Below are 25,482 nucleotides of genomic sequence, written 5' to 3' on the forward strand. Positions count from 1 at the left end.
CACATTATATTTTCCCAATTCTAAAAGCTTTTATATTTAAATCAATTTTTATAACAAAACCTTTTATAATTTATCCTTTTTTTTCTATTATTATTCCACCACTACATATTTTTATTTACAAAAACTTTTCTTTTTGATTCTTCAAGTTCATCTTTTTGCTACTTGTTTAATAATGCTTGTTACTTTGTCCCACATAGATTTTGCTTCTTCACAAAAAAAATCAAATTTTAAAATCTTAAAGTTTGCTCATAAATGTACTTTTATTTTTTAAATGCCCCGACCTAATTTTATGATAACTTATCATTTTATTTTTTATCTTTCAATTCTTCATTTTAAAAATCAAAACTAATAATTGATGTTGAGTACTTAATCTTCATTTAGAATGATGTTATAATCATTACATTCTTGACGACCTCTTTTTCTCAGAGAAAATAAATGTTTTTTATTAAATCCATTCTTATAAATAATAATATGCTCATCTCTTTTCTTAAATAAAATATTAGCAATAACATAATCATAAGTTAAAGTAAAATTCAACATGTTTCTTCATTTTTTATTAGTGACAATAAAACCGTAGTTACTATTAATATTTCTAAAATCTTCCACCACTCTATCCACATGTCAATTTAAGGCCTTGTTTGGGGCACCTTACAAGTGCAGACGTCATTTTCAAAACACCGCCGTCTCGTTTGGTAAGCGCTTCGGACTACATTTTGGAAAACGACATATTTGATTGTTTATTGAACACGGCCGTGGGATCGGCCCTGCGGTCCGCTTTCATTCGTGACTTTTACCCCACTTCCTCCGTCTCTCTTATGTCTCGTCTCTCTCGCGTCTCATCTGCCTCTTGCAATCCATAACTGGGATGATAACGAAGGGATCACAGCTTACAGAGACCACCCAAACCGTGGGATCGGCCCTGCGGTCCGCTTTCATTCGTGACCACCCAAACTGCCATCTTTCTCATTCTTCCGCACCGCTCCAAGCAGAAACCATTGAAGAAGGTAAGCATGTTCGCACGCTACTTCCTCTTCATTCGTCCTGGATAATTCTATCAATTCACAGGATTTATCGCAAATCGGCGTCTTTTTTGGATTTACGAAAACTTATGATTTACGGAGGCGTTTTTTGCTGTTTAGCAGGATTTACTTAAATCCGCTGACTTTGCATATTCCCATTACCTATATATTGCTGCTATATGTTCATCAATCCTTTCACACTTTGAATGGGTGAAAAAGTTTGTTTTTTAAACACCGTGACAATACAAACTCAAGCACCTATCCTCAAGTACTCAACTATCCTCATTTCCATTGCAATTAAAAATTTCCTAAACAAAAATTCTTTTAATTTTGTAGTTTAATAAAAAGAATTCATCTAAGAATTAACCAATCTCTAATTACAAGGTTGAAAGTAAACAATGAAAATCACTTACAAAACTTTCCAGAGATTGCGAGGATATGATCTTCAACATAATATTCATTAAATCTTTGGAACAGTTGATTTTCAATATTTAATTTTCTTTCAAAAAGTTTTTACCAAATGATTTACTATAATAGCATTGAGCGCATGGATCCATTAGCTTTTGGAAGTGAAGGAGGGGGTATTTATAGGTCCATAATTACTTACAACATCCCTATGGACAACTTCCAAGAAGTTTTGTTAAGGTAAACTTAGAAAAATTTGCCAGCTAAATGTTATATGTATGGTTTCTAATCTTATGTATGGTCAGTTCAAATTCTAATGAATTTTGTATCGATCAGATTTATATTTGATAGTTGTTTCAATGTATATGAAATGTATTTTTTGGGTTAAAGTTGCACCAAATATTCTTTATAACATCTGCACAATGGCTAAACAACCATTAGTTTCCAATGACCAATGTCACATCAAATTTTATCTTTGATCTCCAATCTTTTATATTTTAAAGAAAAATGTTTCTAGATAATTAAGCATGATGAAAGTATTCTGATGAGGCTTTTAGGGATAAAACGTCAAAAGATTCTAAACAAAGATGCAATCTAAAAAAATAAAATTTAGCTATTTCTGCAGTATCGAATATATTGCCATGTCATTTATGTTACAAACAATATTACTTAACAGGGGCACAATGGCCATTTATCCACAAACAACTGCAAATTAGTTGTTTTTTACAGTTACCCCAAACAACTAGCCAGCTTATCTGGATAATCTGGATCAGCTGCAGCTGCCCCAAACAGACCCTAGTTTCTTTTTTGTGTGCAAGTGCTCTAGGATCCCATGGTCTAAGTACATGCATAACTCATGGCACGAATCATAATGTCACTCAAGTTTTAAAAATTCACAATTGGACATTGAAACATTTTTCATTTGTGTCTAAGCTTAAAGCATGAAGCATGTTGAGGCATAAGGTTTAAAATTAATAAAATATTCATATTAAAAAGTATTGGACAATCTAAAATATGGATGAAGAAGTAACATATTAACAACTTAACCTGTTAATACTTTAAAAACTAAGATATTAACATTCTAAAATGATTAAAATAATAGATTATTCAAAATAGAAAGTGATATGTTAACATTCACTGATCAAATTATAAAATAAGCATGGTTATATAAAAATCAAAGTAAGACATAATAATATATTAATTGAAAATAAGTTTGTTAAAATAAGTTTGTTAAAATTAGTTTATCTCATTCATGCACCACATTAAAGTAAGAATATAATAAGTCTCCAAGTTTGAATTTTCTAAATTTAAAAGAACATATATTTTATTAGTCAATGGGTTTTCATTATAATCATTGGCGCAATTTACTTTCTCTATGTCTCTTCTTCAATTATATCTATATCTATCATTCCTCATATTTTTTAATCTTAGTTATTGTTCTTTCATCTAACTAATAATAATTAATTGGTATTTATTATATTTTATAGCAATGACTATATTGATGGTAATTGTGTCAATTTTATTCTCAATTGTATATTATTTGGGTAAGTAAAGAATATTTTATGGGTGTGATTTCCTTTATATATATTTTAAAGAAAATCGTAAATTTATTTATGCATTACTCATCTGAATTATGACGAGGCAGGCCTCACATTTTATGAGGTGTAGGCCTCATATAGTGAATCTTATCACAAAATTTTTAAAATGTGTTGAGGTAAGCTTCAAGATGGGCTTATAGCGCGCTATTTTAAGCCATAGAGATGCTAATGTTGCGAGGCTTTAATGATTGTGTAATACTCACAATTATAATTAGGATAACATTATTTTGACTCATTAAATATTTTCTTAAAATAGGCCAAGAGATTATATTTTTGACTAAGGTCACCACTAGTGACATCACAAGATACTTTGAATACTTCAAATAGGTAAGCAAATCCAAGGATAGGAAACTCAGTCATTTACTTTTAACTAGTTTAAATTTAAAGCTTGTGTAAGATGAATTGTGAAGGATATTTTTTTTCATGACATGCCAGCGGATCTATAATTGTGCTACAATTTTTTGATAAATCTATAGTTCAAAGTGGCAAGGCCGTGCAAACCATGAACTAAAGGCATAAAGGTGGCGACAATTTAAAATGTCTTGAATCAGAGTCGGCAACGACTTCATCAATCGAGATGATAAAATCCAGATAAGAGAATTTTAAGTTGTAGGAAATTGTATTTCTTTAGATTTTATGTATATTTGGTACATAGGTTATCCAACACTAGAGAAATAGGGGTCAAGTGGTTATGCTCAATGGTGTTATAAATTAACCATGCACTTATAAAATGTATCTATTATTTTGAAACTGATTTTTCACTTATCCCCAATATTGATCCAAATGATGGAACTACTTTGTAGATTGTTGCATTAAATATTTACGATCTAGTGTCCGAGACAAGCACATCATCTAAGAATGGTACAGGGAAGTGATATAATGTCTTGTAAATTTGTTTATTACTTAATTATCAACACTTATTTGTTAGGTCCCATTATTTGGGGTAGACAGGCCAATGAGCATATTGGGGATAATAAGGCTTTATCGAATGAATAAACTAGTATGCTGGCCATTAACTTGTTTCTTAAGTTTATCATGCTCCCTAGGGCGGTCATCCTATATTGAGAAAATTGGGTAATTGTGTAGCGCTATGTTTATGGCATGTTGGTTCTCACATATGTTGGAGCTTTTTAGGATACTTGTCAGAGGTCTTAATTGGTTGTAGGCTGGATTTTGTGAGACAATAAGGTAATAATCGTGCTATCTTATCTTTTTTATTCAAACACTTGAGGAGCCGTTGAATTTTCTTGGGGTGTGAATTTGCTTGGGGTGTGAATTTGCTTTGCTTGGGGTGTGGATTTAAAGAAATATACTTTGCTTGGGGTGTGAATTTGCTCTTGACCGTCATGCTTATTTTTTTATTAAAGGTTGAAATTTTTTTTTCTTGAACATGTACTACCGGAACCCACATGATGTGAATGATATTTATAATAGGATGCCAATGATCTTCATATGTACAATATCACAACAAATGCAATCAAAACAGTTACTGATTGGGTTGAAACAAGACAATGCTTTATGGTAAAAATTGGAGTCTTATTGACGCAAGCTTCCTTACATAGTTGGGCTTGTGGTTTAGGTGTCACTCATAGACGTGATAAGATGATTTTGAAAATAATTTTTTTGGATTTTTCACAATCGATGGTTAATTTTATTTTATATTTTATTTATTTATTTTTTTGCTACAAGTAGCATAACTGAGAACAGGTTTGATGAATATCACTTTCATAGTTTCTTCCATGAAATTCAGATCTTCACACTCGAATAGGAACTGTGGTCTTTAAAATCTTGATGAAGGGAGGCACCAGATATGCTAAGCCATAGTGGATTGTTGAAGATAGGCTTACCCATCTTTTGTTTGTTTTTGTTTTTGAGCACGTGTGATGATTAACACCATAAAGTGCGTTGGTTTGTATGTTTCAACTTTAATACAAATGCTTGTAAGTATCATCCAATTAGTTTCAATCTATTTAGGAAATCAGTGAAAATACAAGAACATTATAGAAGGCTTTAGTTGGGCAATGAACTTTTGTATATTATGTTGGAGAATACGTCTTTAACAAAAAATACTGACAAATGACTAATCACGTGTTAATAAGTGGTGCACCCTACTTACAGGCTCATATTTTATCCTTTTTTCTGAAGCTTTTCAAGGCTTGCGAGTTTCATAGATATGAAATGATTCTATATTATATTAATCATATCTTACTAGTTTCAAGTCTCTTTGAATTTAGTTAGCTAGTCAATAAAAGGATTTGTATTATGGCATTCCTTTAAGGATAGATAATCTAACTTGATTAAGGTGGAGTCATCATTAAGTGATTGTGACAACAATTAGGCTGTTGATGGCGATGTATTTCACGATTGCAAAGAATAAATCCACATCGTTCTTATTGAGATAATCATAATGCTAAGGAAGTCTAATCAGCATGAAAAGTATGTGATGTCTCTCAATTGAGGATCAAGATTGTGGTAATGTTGTTCATGAAGGTTGTTCTCATAGAAGATTGTGGTAGTGTTGTTGCTCATGGATGTTGTACTTATAGTAATGTTCGATGCATTTATGGGAAAAAAATTATTTCCGGACTCCGGACGTAGCTCTATGTGCGGACTCCCAGTAATATACCGTCATATGTGCTATATCGAGCTCACCTAAAAAAACTATTAAAGTGGAATCGCGAACTCCACAATAACCTTGAAATAACCTCGAAATAGCCTCTGCGGTTTCACCCAATAAACCCAAAATAACGTAGAAATAACCTCAAAATAGCCTCTGCGGTATTATTTCGGGTTATTGAACTGGAACCGCGGATGTTATTTCTGGACTATTTCAGGGTTACTAAAGTATTGTATATGAGTTTCTCTTTAATAATCCCGAAATAACCTCCGCGGTTCCACTTCAATAACCATGAAATAACCTCTGCGATGTAGCACACGCGGCGACATGTTATTGGAGACCACACGTAGAGCTACGTCCGGAGTCCGGATAGAAATTTTGTCCGCACTTATGAGACCGAAATGAGGAAAGTGTCAAATGGGCCATCATTTAGGAGATCATATGATGAAGTTGTTTTGGTTGAATAGACCCAATGTGTTGTGTTGTATTCATGTTGGGTTCTAGACAATTAACACCATTTGAAGTGCCTTCCCCCATTATATATATGGTTCATTGTTTCAGTGAGAAAGCTAGATTTTCATGGATTGCGCCAACATTAACTGAGGCGTCAAAAAATTGGTTCTCATTGAATAGTGCTTTTGATTCAGATGTAGATAAGCATGCTTCTACGTTTTTTGTTTTTTTTTTTCCATGCAAAATTGTACCGATCAAGTTATACAAAATGTCACATGTTTTAAAAGTTAAAGTCTCTATATGCCATCATTTTTTATTGGAAATTTTGTAAGCTAACAAAGATGAATATATTGTGTTCGTATAAATATCAAAATAATGTAAACGTTTTAAAGTAATAGGAACTGAAATGTAGAATCAAAGAAAATGAGCACAGAAGAAACTATAGAAAATTTTGATAAGCCTTAAAGTTCACTGCAAAAGCTTATGCTTTCAATAAAGATCATACTAGGTAGTAGTAGAAGTTAAATAATTGAACCCTGGTCTCTTCCCACTTCTGGTATCCTCCCCCTCCTGGGTGGCTTAAGGTAAATGTTGATGGGGTAGTTCTACCCTCTAGTATTGATGACATGGGAGCTATTATCTGGGACGAGCTTGGTCGTGGTCTTGCGGCTATAGCAAAGTTTTTGGAGTATTGGGACATTGGTCAGTTGGAGCTTCGAGCTGCGTATTCTTTCCAACCTCTTTGTGAGCCATGAATGCAAGAGTGCAAAGGCATCATCATTGAAGTTGAGAACATCAAAATCTTTTATTTTTTGCAAGCCACTATGCGGAGGGAGAATTGGCAATAGTTACCTAGTGTGGCTCCTGATTTTGCTTTTCTTACTTCTCTTAAGCAAGTTCTTTTTGTGAATACATCATGTGAATGTAATAGGGCCACTCATTATTGTGCCAAGCATGCCCTTAGTGATTCTTTTGTTTTGATGCATCTGAATGATGATAAGGAACTTTCTACCATTTTGGTAGATGATAGGTTCTTTTTTTTTGTACAACATAGATGCATACTGCGAGTTTTTGGTACTTATATGATTCTAGTAATGCAAATACATATTTTTACGGAAAGAGGTGATGTCAAAGGTTGGTGTCATCTAAAGTAATTCAATATATGACATGGTATGTTGTTGTGAAACCAAAATTACTATGTTGGATGGTTCGTATTGATGCAATGGTGGGATGGGAGATGTTGCAAGTAATAGCATGGAGTGGGTGAGTACAATTGACAGGTTGTACGTGATAGTTCCTAAGTATTTTGATAGCTTCATCCATGGAGTGGCAATGGCGATGCCTTAGAGGATGGCATGACTCAGGAGGTTCGAACCTGGCGAGAAGGTTTGTGTGTTGTGTGGTGGAACACTATGACATGGGCAGACGAAGATGAGAAGGTGCAAGGTGTGAGGGGGTTGGATTGATGCTTTGTTAAATAAAAGTTTGTTGCAGAGGATAATCAAGTAGCAGAAATATAGATGGGCTAGCTTTTTGGAGAGGGCATAGCCGGTGGAGTATGCAGAGGAGCAAAGATAATGCAATTGAAAGCGATGCAGCTACTATAACAAGCAGTGGAATGAATGTTCATGATTGCACGTGAAGGCAAACTTCTTTGCTTTGATCAGAAGGAGATGCAGGCATTAGATCATAATCGTGATATGGTTGATCGGCAAGCCTCTGATGCTACCTGAAGCATCCATTATGACGAGAAAAGGGAACGAACTAGGTTAACCTGGCAAATGAGAAGAAAGAGATATAGATTGATATTGCAATTATAATTTCTTTAATATTCTTATGATGCTCATTAACATTAAGCAAGCAGGAACGAAAAAACACAAACTGCTTATATTCTATTTTTATATGAAAATGAAGCTTTTTTACTCGTTATTTTGTTCCCCGATGATTTGCTAGATTGAGAGAACACAATTTTTTGCTATTATATTGCTGGATTAAGTAGGAATAATCAATTATTTTCTAATTTAGGGAATTTATTTCATAGTTGTCTTGCTAAATTTGTCTTATTATACTATTTATAAATCAACACATCAAGTCCTTTCATGGATGAATAAGTATTTTTAGATTTTGAGTTCTGCTACATATGCTAAAAGCATTGTTGAACTCCGGTATCTTTTGCAGCTACTTCAAAATCTAGTAGAAGTTGTGTAATGAATTTTTGAATATATTCTCTGTATATTCTACTAAATATTTGTGATATTCACAATGTGGGCCCATGTTAAAGCCTATAATTTTGTGGATAGGCATTTAAATAGCTCTTAAAATTTGTTCAATTGCAATTTTAGTTGCATAAGGATACCATGATTATGATAGTATTTTTGCATCGTGAGTATCATAATACATGCTTCTGAATAGTATTTACAAAATTCCTCTGTTTAATCTTTATTATTTTTTTCACAAAAAATAGTAAGAGCGTGATTCATGGATTCTCTTTTTCTATTGACCTACAAATTTCAAATTCCGTTTATTATCTATCAAAAAACAATTTATATATTTATTCTAAAATCTTGTCAGGCAAGCCAAAGTAAAATATCGGAAGAAGAGTTACTTGATCGCCTCATGGGTTTTCTTGGCCACTTGGTACAGAGGAAGACATTGAAGGTAACGCTATATGAATTTGCTTTATCTTTTTTTTAGAAATATGATAATTTGTTTTCTCCTTATTTTAATGCTTTTATGGGCTTTCTTGGTACTAAGAGATATTCTCTCATTTGTAAAAATTATCTACTTCATTATAGTATTTCCACATTGTGCTTATGACAATTTTTTTTTCTGCTGCATATTTTGCATAAATCAAGTTTTTTTAGTGCATCTATGTTTTTCTTAACGCACTGATTGCTTCAATAAATCAGCTTGCTGACATATAGCCTTCAAATGCAACGCAGTAATTAAGTCATGCTCCCATAACTTATCTGCTTGAACCAATTTTCGTTGGTGCTCTCTAGCATATATTCTTTGCGGGCCTTGGATCTTATCCCGAATTTTTAGTCGAGAGCAATAAAGTAAACCATACAATGAATTGGAGATAAAACAATAATTTTGTATAATTATTTTATATAATAATATAATAATTTTAAAAATAATATTTTGTTATCATGTTCAAATAAGGCTTTTTTGTTGGTTTCAAATTTTGGTGGGATCCATCTTTTGTTACAACAACAACAACAACAACAACAAAGCCTTAATCCCTCTACATGGGGCCGGCTACTTGAATCATTTTTCTCCATTGATATTTTCATTTAGTAATATGACACTAAATGATATTTATAGATGTGTGACATCTTTTATTGCAGCAATAATCTTTATAGATGTGTGACATAATGTAGGACAATTTATGGTTTCATTCTGTAAATAGAATGATATTATACTTGTAGATTTTGTAAAGGAACTTGGAATTTAAGTATTACAAACAATTAACTATGCCAAAAATAGATTTTTTAAGTGTAAAATTTTAAATACAAGAATGATATGATTTGAAACCAAAATCAGCGAGCAAACAACGACGAAATTAAAATAGATAAGTGAAAAAACATAAATGAGGGCTGCTCTTACAAAATTTAAAGGAAAATAAGTAGGATACAATGATGATCTATTGTTTGAGAGGTAGATCGTCTCTGTCAGAACTCTAGATGTCGTTAGGAACACCACAAGAAGGGAAGAAAACTGCAACCAAAACAAGACATGAATAACAAACCCTAGCCCCCTTTTCCTCCTAAATACTCCCCTAGATTCCTTCCTTTTATTCGTGAGCAATGGTCATTTAATTCCATCCTGGCCGTTGGAATCGCCTATCATATCCCGATCTTGGTTGGCTAGCTCAGACATGCTGCTAGCTGGTTTGGCTTGGCCTGACCGGTCCTCTCTAGACCTGTTCCCTTGCAGGGACGGCTTCACGCTCCCTCTCAAAAAAACACCTTGTCCTCAAGGTAGAAGGACAGAAACTGCTTTTGGATCCCTTCTTAAAACTCACATAGCTTCATAGTCTGGCAGATTTTTCCATCTAATCAGTAACTCCTTTTCTCCTGCCATCCTCAACATACTCTTTCAACCATTAAAGGTTTTAAAATCACCTTCATGTCTTTTGCCAGCATCGGGGGTAGTATAGAAAAGGGTGTATGATCTTTGATAACACGTCTTAGCTGAGAAACATAAAACACATGTTGCATGGTCGATGAGGGGGTAGCTTCTAATGGTAGGCCGCTGCCCTAATGTGTGTCATAATCTCTTAGGGTCCCAAATATCACAGAGAGAGTTTCTCGTTCCTCCTCTCCATAGGGCCTCAACTTTGAGTAAACCTTGTCCCCGGGCTCAAATTGTATCTCCCTCCTATGCTCATCCGCTTTCCTCTTTCATGATCTGTTGGGTTCTCGGTAGATGCCTCTGAGCTCTGCCAATAATTGTTCATCTCCTTCAAGTACTGGTCAACACTGGATACTAGTATGACGCTATGCCTGTAGTGTATCAGGTGAGATAGATCTTACTCATTCAAAATTTTGAAAGGCGTGGTATGTGCTACGGTGTGATATGAAGTATTATACCAATATTATGCCCATACAATCCGCCTTGCCGACAGTTTCGGTGTATCCGATACATGGCAACATAGATGTCTCCACACTTCTGTTGATCACCTCCGTTTGACCATCGGTTTGGGGTTAATATGTGGCGCTCCTCTTAAGGACCATTCCCTATAACCTGAATAGTTGTTGTTGATGAATACCTTGTTTCTAGCTGATATAATAGATTCTGATACTCCGTACAAGCAAACCATTTCCTGAATAAACAATGCCGCCACTAAGACCGCAGTGTAGAGGTGTCGTACTGGGATGAAATGATCATACTTGCTCAGGCGATCCATGTCCATCAAAATCACCATAAACCCTTCTAATCGGGGTAACCCCTTTATGAAATCCATGGTCACTTATTCCCAAATTTTCTCTGGTAAGGCTAGTGGATGTACCTATCCTCCTGGCGCCATGGTCGGGTATACATGTCGCTGGTACACATCACACTGCGCCACCAACTCTCTACATCTCTGCACATCCACACCTAGTAAACTTTTGTCTATAGACGACTGTTGGTCTTCTGTACACCGTAACGTCCCTCAGTTGCACTGCTGTGAAACTGCAATAATCGGGGATGTACTCCGATGCCCTCGGTAACATGAACTATCCCTGGTAGAGAGGTTGTTCCCCTCAACGCATATCCTGGGTGACTGTTTTGATATGTTGCAACTCTGCCTACATTTTCCTCAGCCTTCATCTTTCTCTCTCTCCCATCTCTTTGCTTCCTAGTTGAGGTCCAAGGATGACAATAGGGCTGCCAGCTGAGGCTTCTCCCCCTTCCTCGACAGGTCATCTGCAGCTTTATTCTCCAACCCCAGCTTGTATTGGAACTCAAAATCACATCTCAATAACTTTGATAGCCACCCCTAATGGTCTTCAGTCGCTATTCTTTGCTCCAAAAGGTACTTCAAGCTTCCGATCTATTATGAAAAAAAAGTGTCATCCCAAAAGGTAAGGCTGACACTTCTGAATTACTAAGACAATGCCATCAACTCTCGCTCATATACCGACTTGAGCCTCGCCCTAGCGGGGAGCATTTGGTTGAAGTAAGTAATCGGCCATTGGTCTTGCATGAGTACCGCTCCCAATCCGTATCCTGATGCATCTATCTCTACCATAAATGGTCTCCTTAAAACTAAAAGTGCTAACACCACCTCCCCTCTCTCCCCATCTTGAAATAGCCTTTCTTCAACTGTCTTTAAGTGACCATGCCATCATGTTGTACCCCTTCACAAATTTTCAATACTATCCGCTGAGACCTAGAAATCCTCTCCTCCGTCATGCTCCTGGGTAAAGGCCAGTCCATTGTAGCCTCAATCTTGGATGGATCTGTTGCTACTCTTGCCCTGGTCACCACATGCCCAAGGTACTCCATATATAGATGTGCAAAAGAGTATTTTTTTCAAATTGACGTACAGCTTGTATTCTCTCGACTTCTCTAAAACTGTCGTCAGGTTTTCTACATTGTCTCTGTACGACTGTAGATCAGATTCTTTAAAAAAGATCTGGATGAATTTCTCAAGGTAAGGTTGAAAAACCCTATTAATGAGGGACTGAAATATGGTCGAGGTGTTGGTGAGGAGAAACGACATCACTAAGAACTCGTAATGTCTTCATGTGTCATGAAAGTTGTTTTGAACACATCCGCTGGACTCATCTCGATCTGATTTTCCAGAAGATGACTGCCCAGTAGAACTCATATAGCGACTCATCAATCGTAGTAATAGGAAACTTATCCAACACTGTCTTTTTGTTTAAAGCCTGATAGTCCACGCAAAACTTACAATAATCATTTTTTTTTCACCAACAAAACTGGGCTAGAGAAGGGGCTCACACTGGGTCTAGTAATCCCATCCTTGTGCATCGCTTGGATCAACCTCTCTATCTCATCCTTCTGCATCTGAGGATACTAGTACGGTCTCACACTGATAGGGGGCACTCTCTCCTTTAACTTAATGGTGTGCTCGTGCTCCCTTGGGGATGGTAACCTGCCTAGTTGCTAAAAGATGTCCGTAATTATTGTAGGAGCTACAAGTGCCCTTTGGAAAACTTTGCCAACTTAAGGTTTCCGACCTCAATGCTTTGTAACTCCACCAAGTAGCCCATCCCTGCTCCCCGTATTGACTTGACCATGGTTTTGAACAAGGCCATGATTTTGCATATCCCATCTCTTAGCATCAACTTTCTGCCCTCCACTTGATACTCCATTACAGATTTCCAGTCCACCTTCATCTTAAGCATCCGTAGCCATTTCACTCCCAGAATCGCATCTGTGTTGCACGGGTCCAATGGAAGAATTCCTCTACTTCCTATAGGGCATGTATTGTTAGAACTATTCTTTTGCAAATTCCTCGACTTTTCTCCTTGTTCCCTGTCTCCATCATGATGCTGAAGCTCCCTATAGTCTCTAGCTCCAACCCTAACTGTTCCACGATCTGATTTAAGATAAAGTTATGTGTGAACCCACCATCCACCAACTCCACTATCGGTTGTACTCCGATCTGCCCTTCACTTTCATGGTGTGATTCAGAATAAATCTCACTATTGAATTGAGGGACACTTATGCTACATCTAAGTACATATGTTTCTTCTCCACTGTGTTTTCCTTTGATTTCTCACCCTAGGTCTCCTCCTAAACTAAAAGGATCTAAAGGGTGGCCTGGAGCATACTTCTTGTCACCACTACACGTTGTCTCTTTGTAATGGTGACCTGGTGCATACTTCTTGTCACAGCGATAACATAATCCTTTTGTTTTTTTATCCTGCACTTCTACATTGGTGAGACACCTGAAATTGCCTTTGAGACGGGTTCCCGTATTCTTCTCCTTGGACATTTCTTTCTGAAATGACACCGTCTGGGTCATCGATGTCGTGGCTATCGATGAACTTTTGTAGAATGCTCTGTGCTGCCGCCTTTGTTGGTCTTCTTAAGTTAATTCTTGTCTTCTATTATTTGGGCGAGCTACATCATTTCCCTCAATCCATGCAGTTTCAGTGGTCGGATGTTTGCTCGAATGTCGGGCTTCAGAGCTTTCATGAAATTCCTTCCTGCCATAGAAATACCCCTCAACCGCCATGACAAGAGTTCGAACTTCTCCCTGTATTCCTTAATCGTCTCTCTTGAGTAAGAGCATAGAAATGCTCATGTAAGTCTCCTTTCTGAATGACTCGGAAGCGCTCAAACAAGCAATCCTTAAACTCCCCCCACGAATGCATCTGATACTTTGCCTCCATCCACTGAAATCACGCTAGAGTCTTTCCCTCCAAACATAATCTTGCCTCCATAAGCTTCTCTTCTTCCGTTAAACAATTGACTGCAAAGTATTCTTTCACCTATTTGTCATACAATAACAACAGATGTCTCCACACTCCTGTTGATCACCTCCGTTTGACCATCGGTCTAGGGTTAATATGTGGCGTTCTTTTTAAGGACCGTTTCCTGTAACATTAATAGCTCCTTCCAGAAGTGGCTGATGAACACCTAGGCCCTATATGTTATAATAGATTCAGATACTCTGTGTAAGCGAACAACTTCCCAAATGAACACTGCCACCACTAAGACCGTGGTGTAGGGGTGTCGTAATGGGATGAAATAATCATACTTGCTCAGGCGATCCACGACCTTCATAATCACCGTAAACCCTTCTGATCAGGGCAACCCCTTTATGAAATCCATGGTCACTTATTCCCAAATCTTCTCCAGAAGGCTAGGGGTTGTACCTATCCTCCTGACGCCATGGTCAGGTATACGTGTCACTGGCACACATCGCACCGTGCCAACAGCTCTCTACCTCGCTGTGCATCCCCACCCAGTAAACTTCTGTCTATTGACGACTGTAGGTTTTTTGTACGTCGTAATGTCCCCCAATTGCACTGCTGTGAAACTCCTGCAATAATATGGGAATGTACTCATATGCCCTCGGTAACATGAACTGTCCATGGTAGAGTGGTTGTTCCCCCCTCAACGCATATCTTGGGTGACTGTTCAGATTATGTTGCAACTCTGCATGCATTTTCCTCAGACATTCATCTTCTTGCTCTCCCGTCTCTTTGCCTCCTAGTCGAGGACCAAGGATGCTAATAGGGCTGCCAGTTGAGGCTCCTCTTCCTTCCTCGACAAATCATCTGCGGCTTTATTCTCCAACCCCAGCCTATATTGGATTCAAAATCACATCTCAATAACTTGGATAGCCACCCTTAATGCTCTTCAGTCAGCATTCTTTACTAAAAAGGTACTTCAAGCTCATCTGATCTAGTATGACAAAAAAGTGTCATCCCAAAAGGTAAGACCGCCACTTCTGAATGACTAAGACAATACCATCAACTCTCGCTCATATACCGACTTGAGCCTCGCCCTAGCGGGGAGCATTTGGTTGAAGTAAGTAATCGGCCATTGGTCTTGCATGAGTACCGCTCCCAATCCGTATCCTGATGCATCTATCTCTACCATAAATGGTCTCCTTAAATATAAAAGTGCTCACCCCCCACCCCCCCTAAACTTGAAATAGCCTTTCTTCAACTGTCCTTAAGTGGCCATGCCCATCGTGTTGTACCACAAATTTTCAATACTATCCGCTGAGACCTTGAAATCCTCTCCTCCTTCAAGCCCCTGGGTAAAGGCCAATCCATTGTAGCCTCAATCTTGGATGGATCAGTTGCTACGCTTGCCTTGGTCACCACATGCCCGAGGTACTCCATCTATAGATGTGCAAAAGAGCATTTCTTCAAATTGATGTACAACTTGTACTCTCTCGACTTCTCCAAAACTGTCCTCAGGCTTTCTTCATGCTGTCTCTGTACGATTGTAGATCCGATTGTCGTTAAAAATGGCCTGGATGAATTTCTCAAGGTAAGGTTGAAAAACCCTATTGAGGACTGAAATTTGGTCGGAGTGTTGGTGAGGAGGAACAACATCACTAAGAACTCGTAATGTTCTTCATGTGCCATGAACACTGTTTTGTCCGCATCCGCAGGACTCATCCTGATCTGATTTTCAAGAAGATGTCTGTCCAGTAACGCTCATCTAACGACTCATCAATCTTAATAATAGGAAACTTATCTAACACTATCTCCTTGTTCAAAGTCTGATAGTCCACGCAAAAATTACAACAATCATCTTTTTTTTTTCACCAACAAAATTGGACTAAAGAAGGGGCTCACACTGGGTCTAGTAATCCTAGTCTCGTGCATCTCTTGGATCAACCTCTCTATCTCATCCTTCTGCATTTGAGGATACTAGTACGATCTCACACTGATAGGGGACACTCCCACTCCCTCGTTTAATTTAATGGTGTGTTCGTGCTCCCTTGGGAGTGGTAACCCTCCCGACTGCTGAAATATGTCCGTAAATTATTGTAGAAGCTACAAGAGTCCTTCGGGAAACTCTGTCCGCTTAGGGTTTCAGATCACATTGCTTTGTAACACTACCAAGTAGCCCATCCCTGCTCCCCGTATTGACTTGACCATGGTTTTGAGCACGGCCATGGTTTTGCTTAACCTAGCATCTCCTCTTAGCATCAACTTCCAGCCCTCCACTTGATACTCCATTACGGCTTTCCAGTCCACCTTTATCTTCCTAAGCATCCGTAGCCATTTCACCCCTAGATCACATCTGTGTTGCACGGGTCCAAGGGAAGAATTCCTCTACGTCCTGTAGGGCATGTACTGTTAGAACCAACTATTTGCAAATTCCTCGACTTTTCTCCTTCCCTGTCTCCATCATGATGTTGAAGCTCCCTATAATCTCCAGTTCCAACCCTAACTGTTCCACAATCTGATTTGAGATAAAGTTATGTGTGACCCCACCATCGACCAACTTTACTATCGGTTGTTCTTCGATCTGCCCCTCACCTTCATGGTGTGATTCAGAGTAAATATCACTACTGAATTAAGGGACTCTCATGCTACATCTAAATACAGATGCTCCTTCTCCACCATGTTTTCCTTTGATTCCTCTCCCTCTGTCTCCTGAACTAAAAGGATCTAAAGGGTGGCCTGGAGCATACTTCTCGTCATAACGGTACGTGCTCCTTTTGTTCTCTTATCCTGCATTTATGCATTGGTGAGACACCTGAAATTGCCCTTGGGATGGGTCCCTGTATTCTTTTCCTTGGACATCTCTTTCTAAAATGACACTGTGGGTTCTCAATGTCATGGCTATCGAGACACTTTTTAAGAGTCCTCTGTGTAGCCGCCTTTGTTGGTCTTCTTTAGTTGTTTCATGTCTTTTATTATCTGGGTGAGTTCCATCATTTCTCTCAATTCATGCTGCGTCATTGGCTAGATGGCTGCTCGAATGTCGAGCTTCAGACCTTTTAAGAAATTCCCCTCCATTTCGGCTACAGAAGTACCTCTCAACGGCCATGACAAGAGTTCAAACTTCTCCCTATATTACGTAATAAAAACTAGACCTCACGAAAATTGAGGTCAACACAAGAGTTCAAACTTCTCCCTATATTACGTAATCGTCCCTCGTGTAAGTCTCCTTCCCGAATGACTCAGAAGCTGTCCAACAAGCAATCCTTAAATTCCTCCCACGAATGCATCAGATACTTTACCTTCATCCACTGAAATTACGCTAGATCCTTTGCCTCTAAACATAATTTTGCCACCATAAGCTTTTATTATTGGGTTAACCCATTGACTGCAAAATATCGCTCCACCCGATACACTTATCCATGTCCATCTTCCTGTTTGAAAATCGGTATCTTCTGTATTTTGACTCTTGCATCTCCCACCCTAATCTTCTCTTCCTTCTAGTATTCCCCCCTCCCATGTGTCTAGGGTGAAACCCCTTCTCTGATCATAGCCATAATCCGCTCTCGACTCTCTCTTTCCTCTTTTGTGTTCTTCCGTGCCTTTTGCACCATCCCTCCAATTTTCGGCCCAGCCCCCTCCATTGAAACTCTTCACTCCCCCTCCTCTCGGAGTTCTTGGTGGTAGATGAAGTCCTCGTTGTCCTCTCATTCGATCTCTTTTCCTTTCGATCTGCTTGATGATTCCTTGATCAACCCTTGGTTAGGGTTTGCAACCTGAACGGTCGGCGTGGCCTTGGATTACATCTCTATGAGCTTTTTCATCATCCATCACATTTTTCACATGCTTTCGAATTTGTACTCCATTTGGCTCTCTATTTAAGAAAACCCGTCTTTCATGGTGGCGATCATTTCATCTATTCTCGATATGATTTGCCCAACTTCTTCCAGTACATCCACTTTCTTTGCTGACATCCCTCGAAGTTTTTGTTCTGATACTGATTTGATACAATCCGGAACCAAATCAGTGAGCAAACAACGACGAAATTACAATATATTTGTGGAAAAACTCATGCGAGGCTGCTCTTACGAAAATCGAAGGAAAATAAGCAATTTACAATGATAATCTACCTTTTGAGAGGTAGATCATTTCTCTCACAACCATAAATGTCGCTAGAAACACCACAAGAAGTATAAAACATGAATAACAAAACCTAGCCCCTTTTCCTCCTAAATACTCTAGATCCTTTATAAATTTCTTCCCCCAAATTCTCCTTAATTTCTTTCCTTTTATATGTGAGCAGTGGTCGCGTAGTTTCTATTTGGGTGCTGGGATTGCCTCCCGTATCTCGATCCTAGGCCAGCTAGCTTAGATTGGCTGCCGACTGGTTTGGCTTGGGTTGGCCAGTCCAGACCAGTTCTCTCCGGCCCAGTTTCTCTGTAGGGGTGACCTCATAGGTGTACGAGGAGGGCTCGCACGTATCAAGGGTTTTGTAGCCGAATGATAAAGTTGTAATTAAATAAATCAAATCTATGTGAAAGTCAAACAACAAAAAATCAGCAATCAATCGTAATTTAACAGCCACAACTAGAATCCTAGCTATACCAACATTGAACAAAATCATCAACACTAGTAAGTCAATAACAAAATATATAGAATTTCGGCATAGAAAAGACTTCACAGAAGTAAGAAAATGAAACCTTATGTCAGTTCAAGATTACTTCCCCCTAACTAATTATTCACATTTGTTCCATACTTGAAAGGAATTACACATCCAATTTGTACACACAGGATTAAATTTGGAAGAATAAATTTTAATTAATTTAATTTTTTTAATTACATCTCAGCTTCTATTATAAAACCATTACTAGATTAGTAAATATGATTAGCTTAAATCAGCTTAGTTGGCTAGAGCTAATACCCATATTTAAATTTGAATAAATAAATAAAATATATCCAATGATTGACCTCCTATTGTCCACTGCATCCCATCTCTTGCCCCCATCCATCACATGTGCTTTTTATTGAATTTATTTTTCTTGGAACCAAACATAAAAATTTAAACTACTGCCTTTATTTTACCCCAAATGAAATAACTTGAATAATTTTTAAATACACAATATTTCAATTCAACTGCATTCCTTTTTTACTTAGCAAACAAATTCCCTTAAAATAAATCATAAGCTATCGAAAACACCTTTATATCACAATGATCAATGGAATTATCCATCAACATTCGACAATCTCATCTTTCAGAAGAACTTCAACTAGACTGTGTATAGAATTAATGGATAACGGATTGGATGCATATTCATGATGAGCTAAATAGAGAATTATTCATCTATTTGACATTATATTCATAAAATAAAATAAAATTCAGCACATTAAACTTGGACTAATACCATTTTTTTTTTTAAATTTTGAACTTTTAGACATTGGTTTAATAAGCTCCAATATTTTAAATGGTTTAGTTTCTAGTGATTACTTATGTTTGGGTTAGCTTATGCTTAAACTTTTTAATTGTTTTTAAAAATTTTGTTTAAGAATTGAATGTTCAACTTTGATGAGATGATCATGCTATTTTATCTTTTGGATCATCTGGTACGGTTCATGTATCTTATGGAAGGCATTGACCCCAAGATTCAATAGAAAGTAGTGTTAGTTTTGTTTATATGGTTGTAAGGTGCATTTTATGCAATGCAAGGGTATGTACATCGGACATGGTCTTGAGATGTAAAATACATTTGGATCTAAATTTAATTATGTTTGAGTATATCATATTGTATAATCCAGTAAGAATATAGGTTCTTATTGATTCTAGATTTCATAAATGCAACTTTGATCTGAGAGTCATTGCATTTTTTATTATTTTTCAAGCAAGATTACGCTTGTTTTAAGTAGGATGTTATTTTTTATTTTTTATTTGTAATTATCATTGCTAAATATTGAAATGAATGGAAATTCCCTTTGAATATGAAGTCATTTGTTGGGAGAGTCAATTCTACATGAAAAGTATAATTGTCTACCTCCATAAAGGTTACGACTTCATACAGGAAGAGCTTTGAAGAATGCCATACAAAAATGTTTTCAATCTTTGAAGACCCGCCCATAATATACCTCCCAATTTGCTACTAGCTAGTTCAAAATGCTCATCAGCTCGGTTGGGAGGGAGGGCGGGAGGGGTGTGGCAGAGAGAGAGATGGTGGAAGAATGCCATACAAAAAAGTTTTCAATCTTTGAAAACTCACCCACAATATGGCTCCCAATTCGCTACTAGCTAGTTCAAAATGCTCATCGGCTCGAAATATTGACACTCATATTGAAGATTGAATCATATAGTTATATATCTATTTGGTTGCTGATTACACAAACAGCTAGTCACATAACACATGTAAAACATTTGTCTACTTCATTTTTTTATAGAAATTTTGATAGTATAGAATGAATGTGTACAATATAAGAAGTAAAATCTAAAAATGCTTCAATTTTTCATTTGTTAGGCATGTCTCAACATTGCTTGATCCGATGTGACAAAAATTGTTATTTTTTTATAGAAATTTTGATAGTATAGAATGAATGTGTACAATATAAGAAGTAAAATCTAAAAATGCTTCAATTTTTCATTTGTTAGGCATGTTCATCTCCACCACCTTCCTTCTTACCCAAGCATGATTCATGAGTGAGGACTTTGAACTTAGCACTGGACGGTTTCACTTACATTACCTGTTCATTGGATAAGTCGTCATTGAGAGGGGACCTGGTTGGCAGTGGGTCGTCTCTGTGTATTCAATAGGTAGGACCTTGCACTTCACTAAAGTATATAGGCAGAACTTACTCCACCTGCGAATTTGTAGTTTCCTTTGCTCAGAAAGTTAGCATCTGGTGTTACATTATGAAGTTAAACGACCACAATATCTTCTTCCTCTTAGCGATGATACTTGCAAACAAATTATACATCACCTGAGCGGGACCAAGGTCATAGTAGTTGTTGATTTCAAATGCTCTTGGTAGAGAGGGAAATGCAACATTAAGCAGAACTGATCTAGAAAGCAGAACAACACATCTCTAATGATTGTATTCAAGAGCTGGTCTTTCTCACCAGCTTATAACAAATATTACTCGTTGAAGATGCCCTTCATCGGAATAAAAAACACACTACATCTTGGAAGGAGAGTTCATGTTGGAATAAGAATGTTGGAGAACTCTAAGTATAAAAGCAAGGAAATTAGAAAGAGCCTTGAAAACTGAAGAGGTCGCACGGAAAGTTCACTTACACCTCTAACTGATCTATTTATATGAATAACGAAGGACATAGGAGTCCAGGCAAGCTAAAACATCCCATGTTTCCTTAATGGCAAGTCTTTTTAAAATTCAAAATTATTTAGATTTTTGAATTTTGAATTTAAAAAGTACCTAAAGTTTTAATTAAAAAGTTCTCTCATCATTACTTTCATATTTCATTCGCATCCAATAGTACATTTATCATGTCATTATGAAAATTAAGTGTCATGATCGTTTGATGGGTGATATTCAAAATCCCACAATGGTGTCAAGAAGCAATTTTTTTATTAAAACTACAATATTACACTAGGTGGCTTGAAAACACCCCTCTCTAGGAAGAATTTTTTTTTTTTTTTGCAAGGAATTGGAATTTAAGGTTAGTAGTGACGTTGTTGGAAGTCTTGCCATTGTTAGCTAGGCTTTTCAAAACAAATTCACGATCCACAATGAGTTAGTCTGATTGAGTTAATTCCATAAACTTCTTGTAGACCACCTCATTAGCCAATAGTAGTGTGACTTCACTCCTAATGGTTGTTTAAGTCTTCTCGCCATAGACTCCTTCAAGTAAGTTTGCTATTTGAAGGACTTGCCTTTGTTCGCCTTAAACACTAACTTCAATGTGTTGACCTTAGAGGATATGTTTATCTTTTGTTACGTCATATCCTTTGCTAGAATTGGAGGATATTATATTATCATAATGTCTTTTGAGGCTGCTTCATCAAGATTGGGGTGGCACCATAGCTCTTGCCGTCGGGAAACTCGATGGAATGCTCACCTTCATCTTCATAAGGATCTAGGTAAGTGGTTTGATATTATCCCAAGTTTTTTAAAGTTTATTTCTACTAGCTCGACAGAAGGGGGTGTTTCCTTCTCAGGGTTCTCAACTACGGGAAGAGGCTCTACCATAAGGGGGATTGGTATTTGGGACTCACCAACTTTAAGTCTCTCCACAGCGATATTTGGATAAGAGGTTTGATCACCTTGAGGTTCATTACAAAAAATCTCGCTCATTGCTGGCAAATCTATGAAATATTTTTCGTAAAATTATTTTTTTGCAACAAAATTGATCATATAAAAAAATATGATATGTTCACTGACCCTCAACATAGTATTTCCATGAAGGGAAATGCCACTCAAGCCCTTGAACCTGTTCAAGGCAGGCTTCGGAGTTGAATGAGGCTAATTTGTCTCGTTCCTTTTTCGTACATTCTTCTTCTTGTTTCTTTTCTTCTCAAAGAAGCTTTTTCCTCTATCTTGTCATATAGTTTGATGCTCAGGAAGCGGTCGTATCGATCTTATCATATGGGATCTCCTTTTCACATTAATTGAGCTATTTATAAAGTGAGGCTCAATGAAAAGATGAAGCACAAATTTCACCTATTGCCATCAGACTCATATTTATAAAGTGGTGCAACGATTTTGGGAGGGCGTCACATCAATAATTTGGTATAAAACCTAAATTATTTGATTATGTAGTGAATTAAAACTTTTTTTATATACATACAAAGAGATTAGATAATCAATCAACTAAACATATACATCCAAATAACCCACAATACAAGCATGAAATCATAACCCACTATCAAGACTCACGGATGATTCCATGTTGGATTATCCGAACAAGCATCCCAGTGAGGTTGCCTAGCTCATCCTGAATATTATTAATTCACCGCTTGATCCAGAAAGGCTTAGGAGTCTACCCTATAACTAACTTGGGCATGACATGCTATGAAGTTGACTGCCTTCATATTCGCGATTCTCCTTGGGCCCAACATTCAGTACAAGCTATTTAGAACGTATGGCAGAGTTACAAGGCCCGGCATGCTGCTTTGTATAATTATATACTAATGTGTATTTTCATTATATTTCTTGTTAAATTTTGTACCAAAGTCAACGACACCCTGTGATATATAAATAATGGAAGAAAAGGTTGAAAGGATCCTTTTACAGGTCTCATAAGTCCTGGGTTCTCTTTTTCTAAAGCTATGTCCTCTCTCTCTCTCTCTCTTTCTTCTTGAGTGTTTTGACCTGAGTGATTTGCCCGTGAATAATAGTGATCCAATGCTCCCAAATGTTATCTATTATATTTTGGTCTCATGTCTAGTAGATTTTTCTTGTTGAATAGTTCACCTATTTCATGCGAACTTGATTTTTGTTTTTTTCTCAACATGGATCAGTGTTTTGACCTGGCTTATTTTTATTAGCAACAAGTGTTTCTTAACAAGTTTTCCATCTGTTTGTTCTACATTAAGTCAGAATGGCACAATACTTTAACGGTTTAGTTATGTTTGCTTCATTCATCATTTCACATTGAAATTGAAGTAATGTTCTTAGACTTTGATACTTCTTGGATCATACTCTAAACTGAACACCGTGGTTTTCTGATTAAGGTTCTTCAATTTAATCAGATTTAATCAGTCAAACACAATTTTTATTCTATTTTTTCATAATTAAATGACTATCTTTGGTTATTGCGAAAAATATTTTTTTGTCTTGCTTAATACTTCCAACATTTTTAAATTAATGAAACAACTGATTATTTATCTGCAGAGAAACATGCAAAAGATGGTTGAATTAGGTCTATCTGTAAAACAGCAGACGGTTGATAAGTTCTTGCAAATTAAGAAGGAGGTCCTTGAAATGATAAATGCACGTGTCTCTCATCTGGTTTCCAAGGTGAGATATTTTGTCCTTGATTTTGTTTTGAAGGCGTGCAAAGAGCAAAAAAATGGAATGTATTCCACTTTAGCAGTTCGTAGAATATTAAGTGTAACCCGGTGAATGAAGGACTGTGTATGTCTTTTATTGTGCCTAACACTTTTTGCCTATGGGCAACCTTTTCCTTGATTTAATAGGTGCCTGACTATCAAGATGGTTTAACAGATGATTTTCATGGCACGGCTAGTGTTGATGAAAGGAGAGCTTTAAAAGGAAAATATTTTATGGATGTAGCCTTGGAAGACAAAATTTGTGACCTCTATGATTTGCATGTTGAGGTACAATAAAATTTAAGAAGAAAACAGTTGAAATTTTTTGAATGATCTTCTGGTTATTCTTTTTTTCTTTTTAAAATCAGACTTCCCTTTTAACTTCTATATTGACATTAATATACTCTTATTAATAGTTTTGAAATCTAACATGCTGCTATCTTCAAATAATTTTTCTTTTTTGTTATCTTTCCTCCGCTCATTCAATTTAAATTGATTGCTGCAATTATTTATCATCAGCCTATATTCACTTTTTTCACTTTAGGGAATGGATGAAGACAAGGGTCCTCAGAGCCGAAAACTGTATGTGGAGGTAATTTATTTCTTTTGAATATGATGTATATTTTGTTGTACTGCCACAAATTTGGCTTTTCTTGTGATGAAGTGTTTTTTATTTTTTTGTTTTTTTTGCTAAGTTCAAGAATTAAGTTTGGAGAATTGATCTACTTTTTGTTTTGGGTGGTGGAATTTTTTGTGCTTGATTTTTGAACACTTGTAGATTCCCAGGAACGTAATTTATTACCCTGCTCTTTTTTGGTTTAGTGATTGATGATTCAGTAAGTTTGTTTTTTTGTTTCCCATCTATGAAATGTTTGCATCTTTTCTAACCATATATTTGCATTTTCTTGATTGCATGGATGAGTGGCTTCTAAGTCTAATCTTCCGTTGTGTATTTTCATGTCTCATTTTCTCCACTTAAAGCTTAGAAAACTATTTTATTTCGTTGTTGCAGCTTCAAGAACTATGGCCGGCTGGTTACATGGATACTTATCGGATCAAGATTGCAATATGCAATGCTAAGAAACGCAGACGGCATAAGGTGTTGCTATGTTGCTATTTCTAGATTTATCAATATTCCATATATCTACATGCTAATTTAAAACACCTGTACGCCCTAATGCCTCTTCATTTGGAAATGTCAGTTCTTATATTCATGTCAGCCATGTCTGTTGTTTTTAAATTGCACCATTTTTTGTTCTCACCTAATCTGTGAAAAATGGTGGAACAATTTATTTCATGTTTATAATTAATCAGAACGAAGGATATAAACGGATTTTGATGCCCAAAGTTTGTTTGTGCACATGAATGGTTGAAAAGTTGGTAGTGCAAGTCCTCATTAATATTAATTTAATCCGTTCATGTCACCCATATCATTTTGTTAATTAAGCCATGTCATTTTTCCACCTCGAGTATTTTAGGTGCTTGCTTTTGAGGAACAAACCCCCTTAAGTTTTCAAATTTGGTGAT

The 25,482-nt window shown here is 36.7% G+C and overlaps 1 protein-coding gene across 1 annotated transcript in view; it reads left to right on the forward strand.

Annotated features, from left to right (window-relative positions):
• LOC110027758 (ubinuclein-1-like) overlaps positions 1–25,482 on the forward strand; it is a 64,518-nt gene that overhangs the window by 37,997 nt on the left and 1,039 nt on the right. Inside the window, exons 9-13 of the mRNA XM_020729305.1 lie at positions 8,664–8,750; positions 23,798–23,923; positions 24,103–24,243; positions 24,500–24,547; positions 24,968–25,054. Of these exons, the coding sequence (XP_020584964.1) occupies positions 8,664–8,750; positions 23,798–23,923; positions 24,103–24,243; positions 24,500–24,547; positions 24,968–25,054 (489 nt within the window). The remainder of the gene's footprint in view (positions 1–8,663; positions 8,751–23,797; positions 23,924–24,102; positions 24,244–24,499; positions 24,548–24,967; positions 25,055–25,482) is intronic.

Source organism: Phalaenopsis equestris, unplaced genomic scaffold (genome assembly GCF_001263595.1).
Source record: "Phalaenopsis equestris unplaced genomic scaffold, ASM126359v1 Scaffold000441, whole genome shotgun sequence".
Classification (NCBI taxonomy): Eukaryota; Viridiplantae; Streptophyta; class Magnoliopsida; order Asparagales; family Orchidaceae; genus Phalaenopsis; species Phalaenopsis equestris.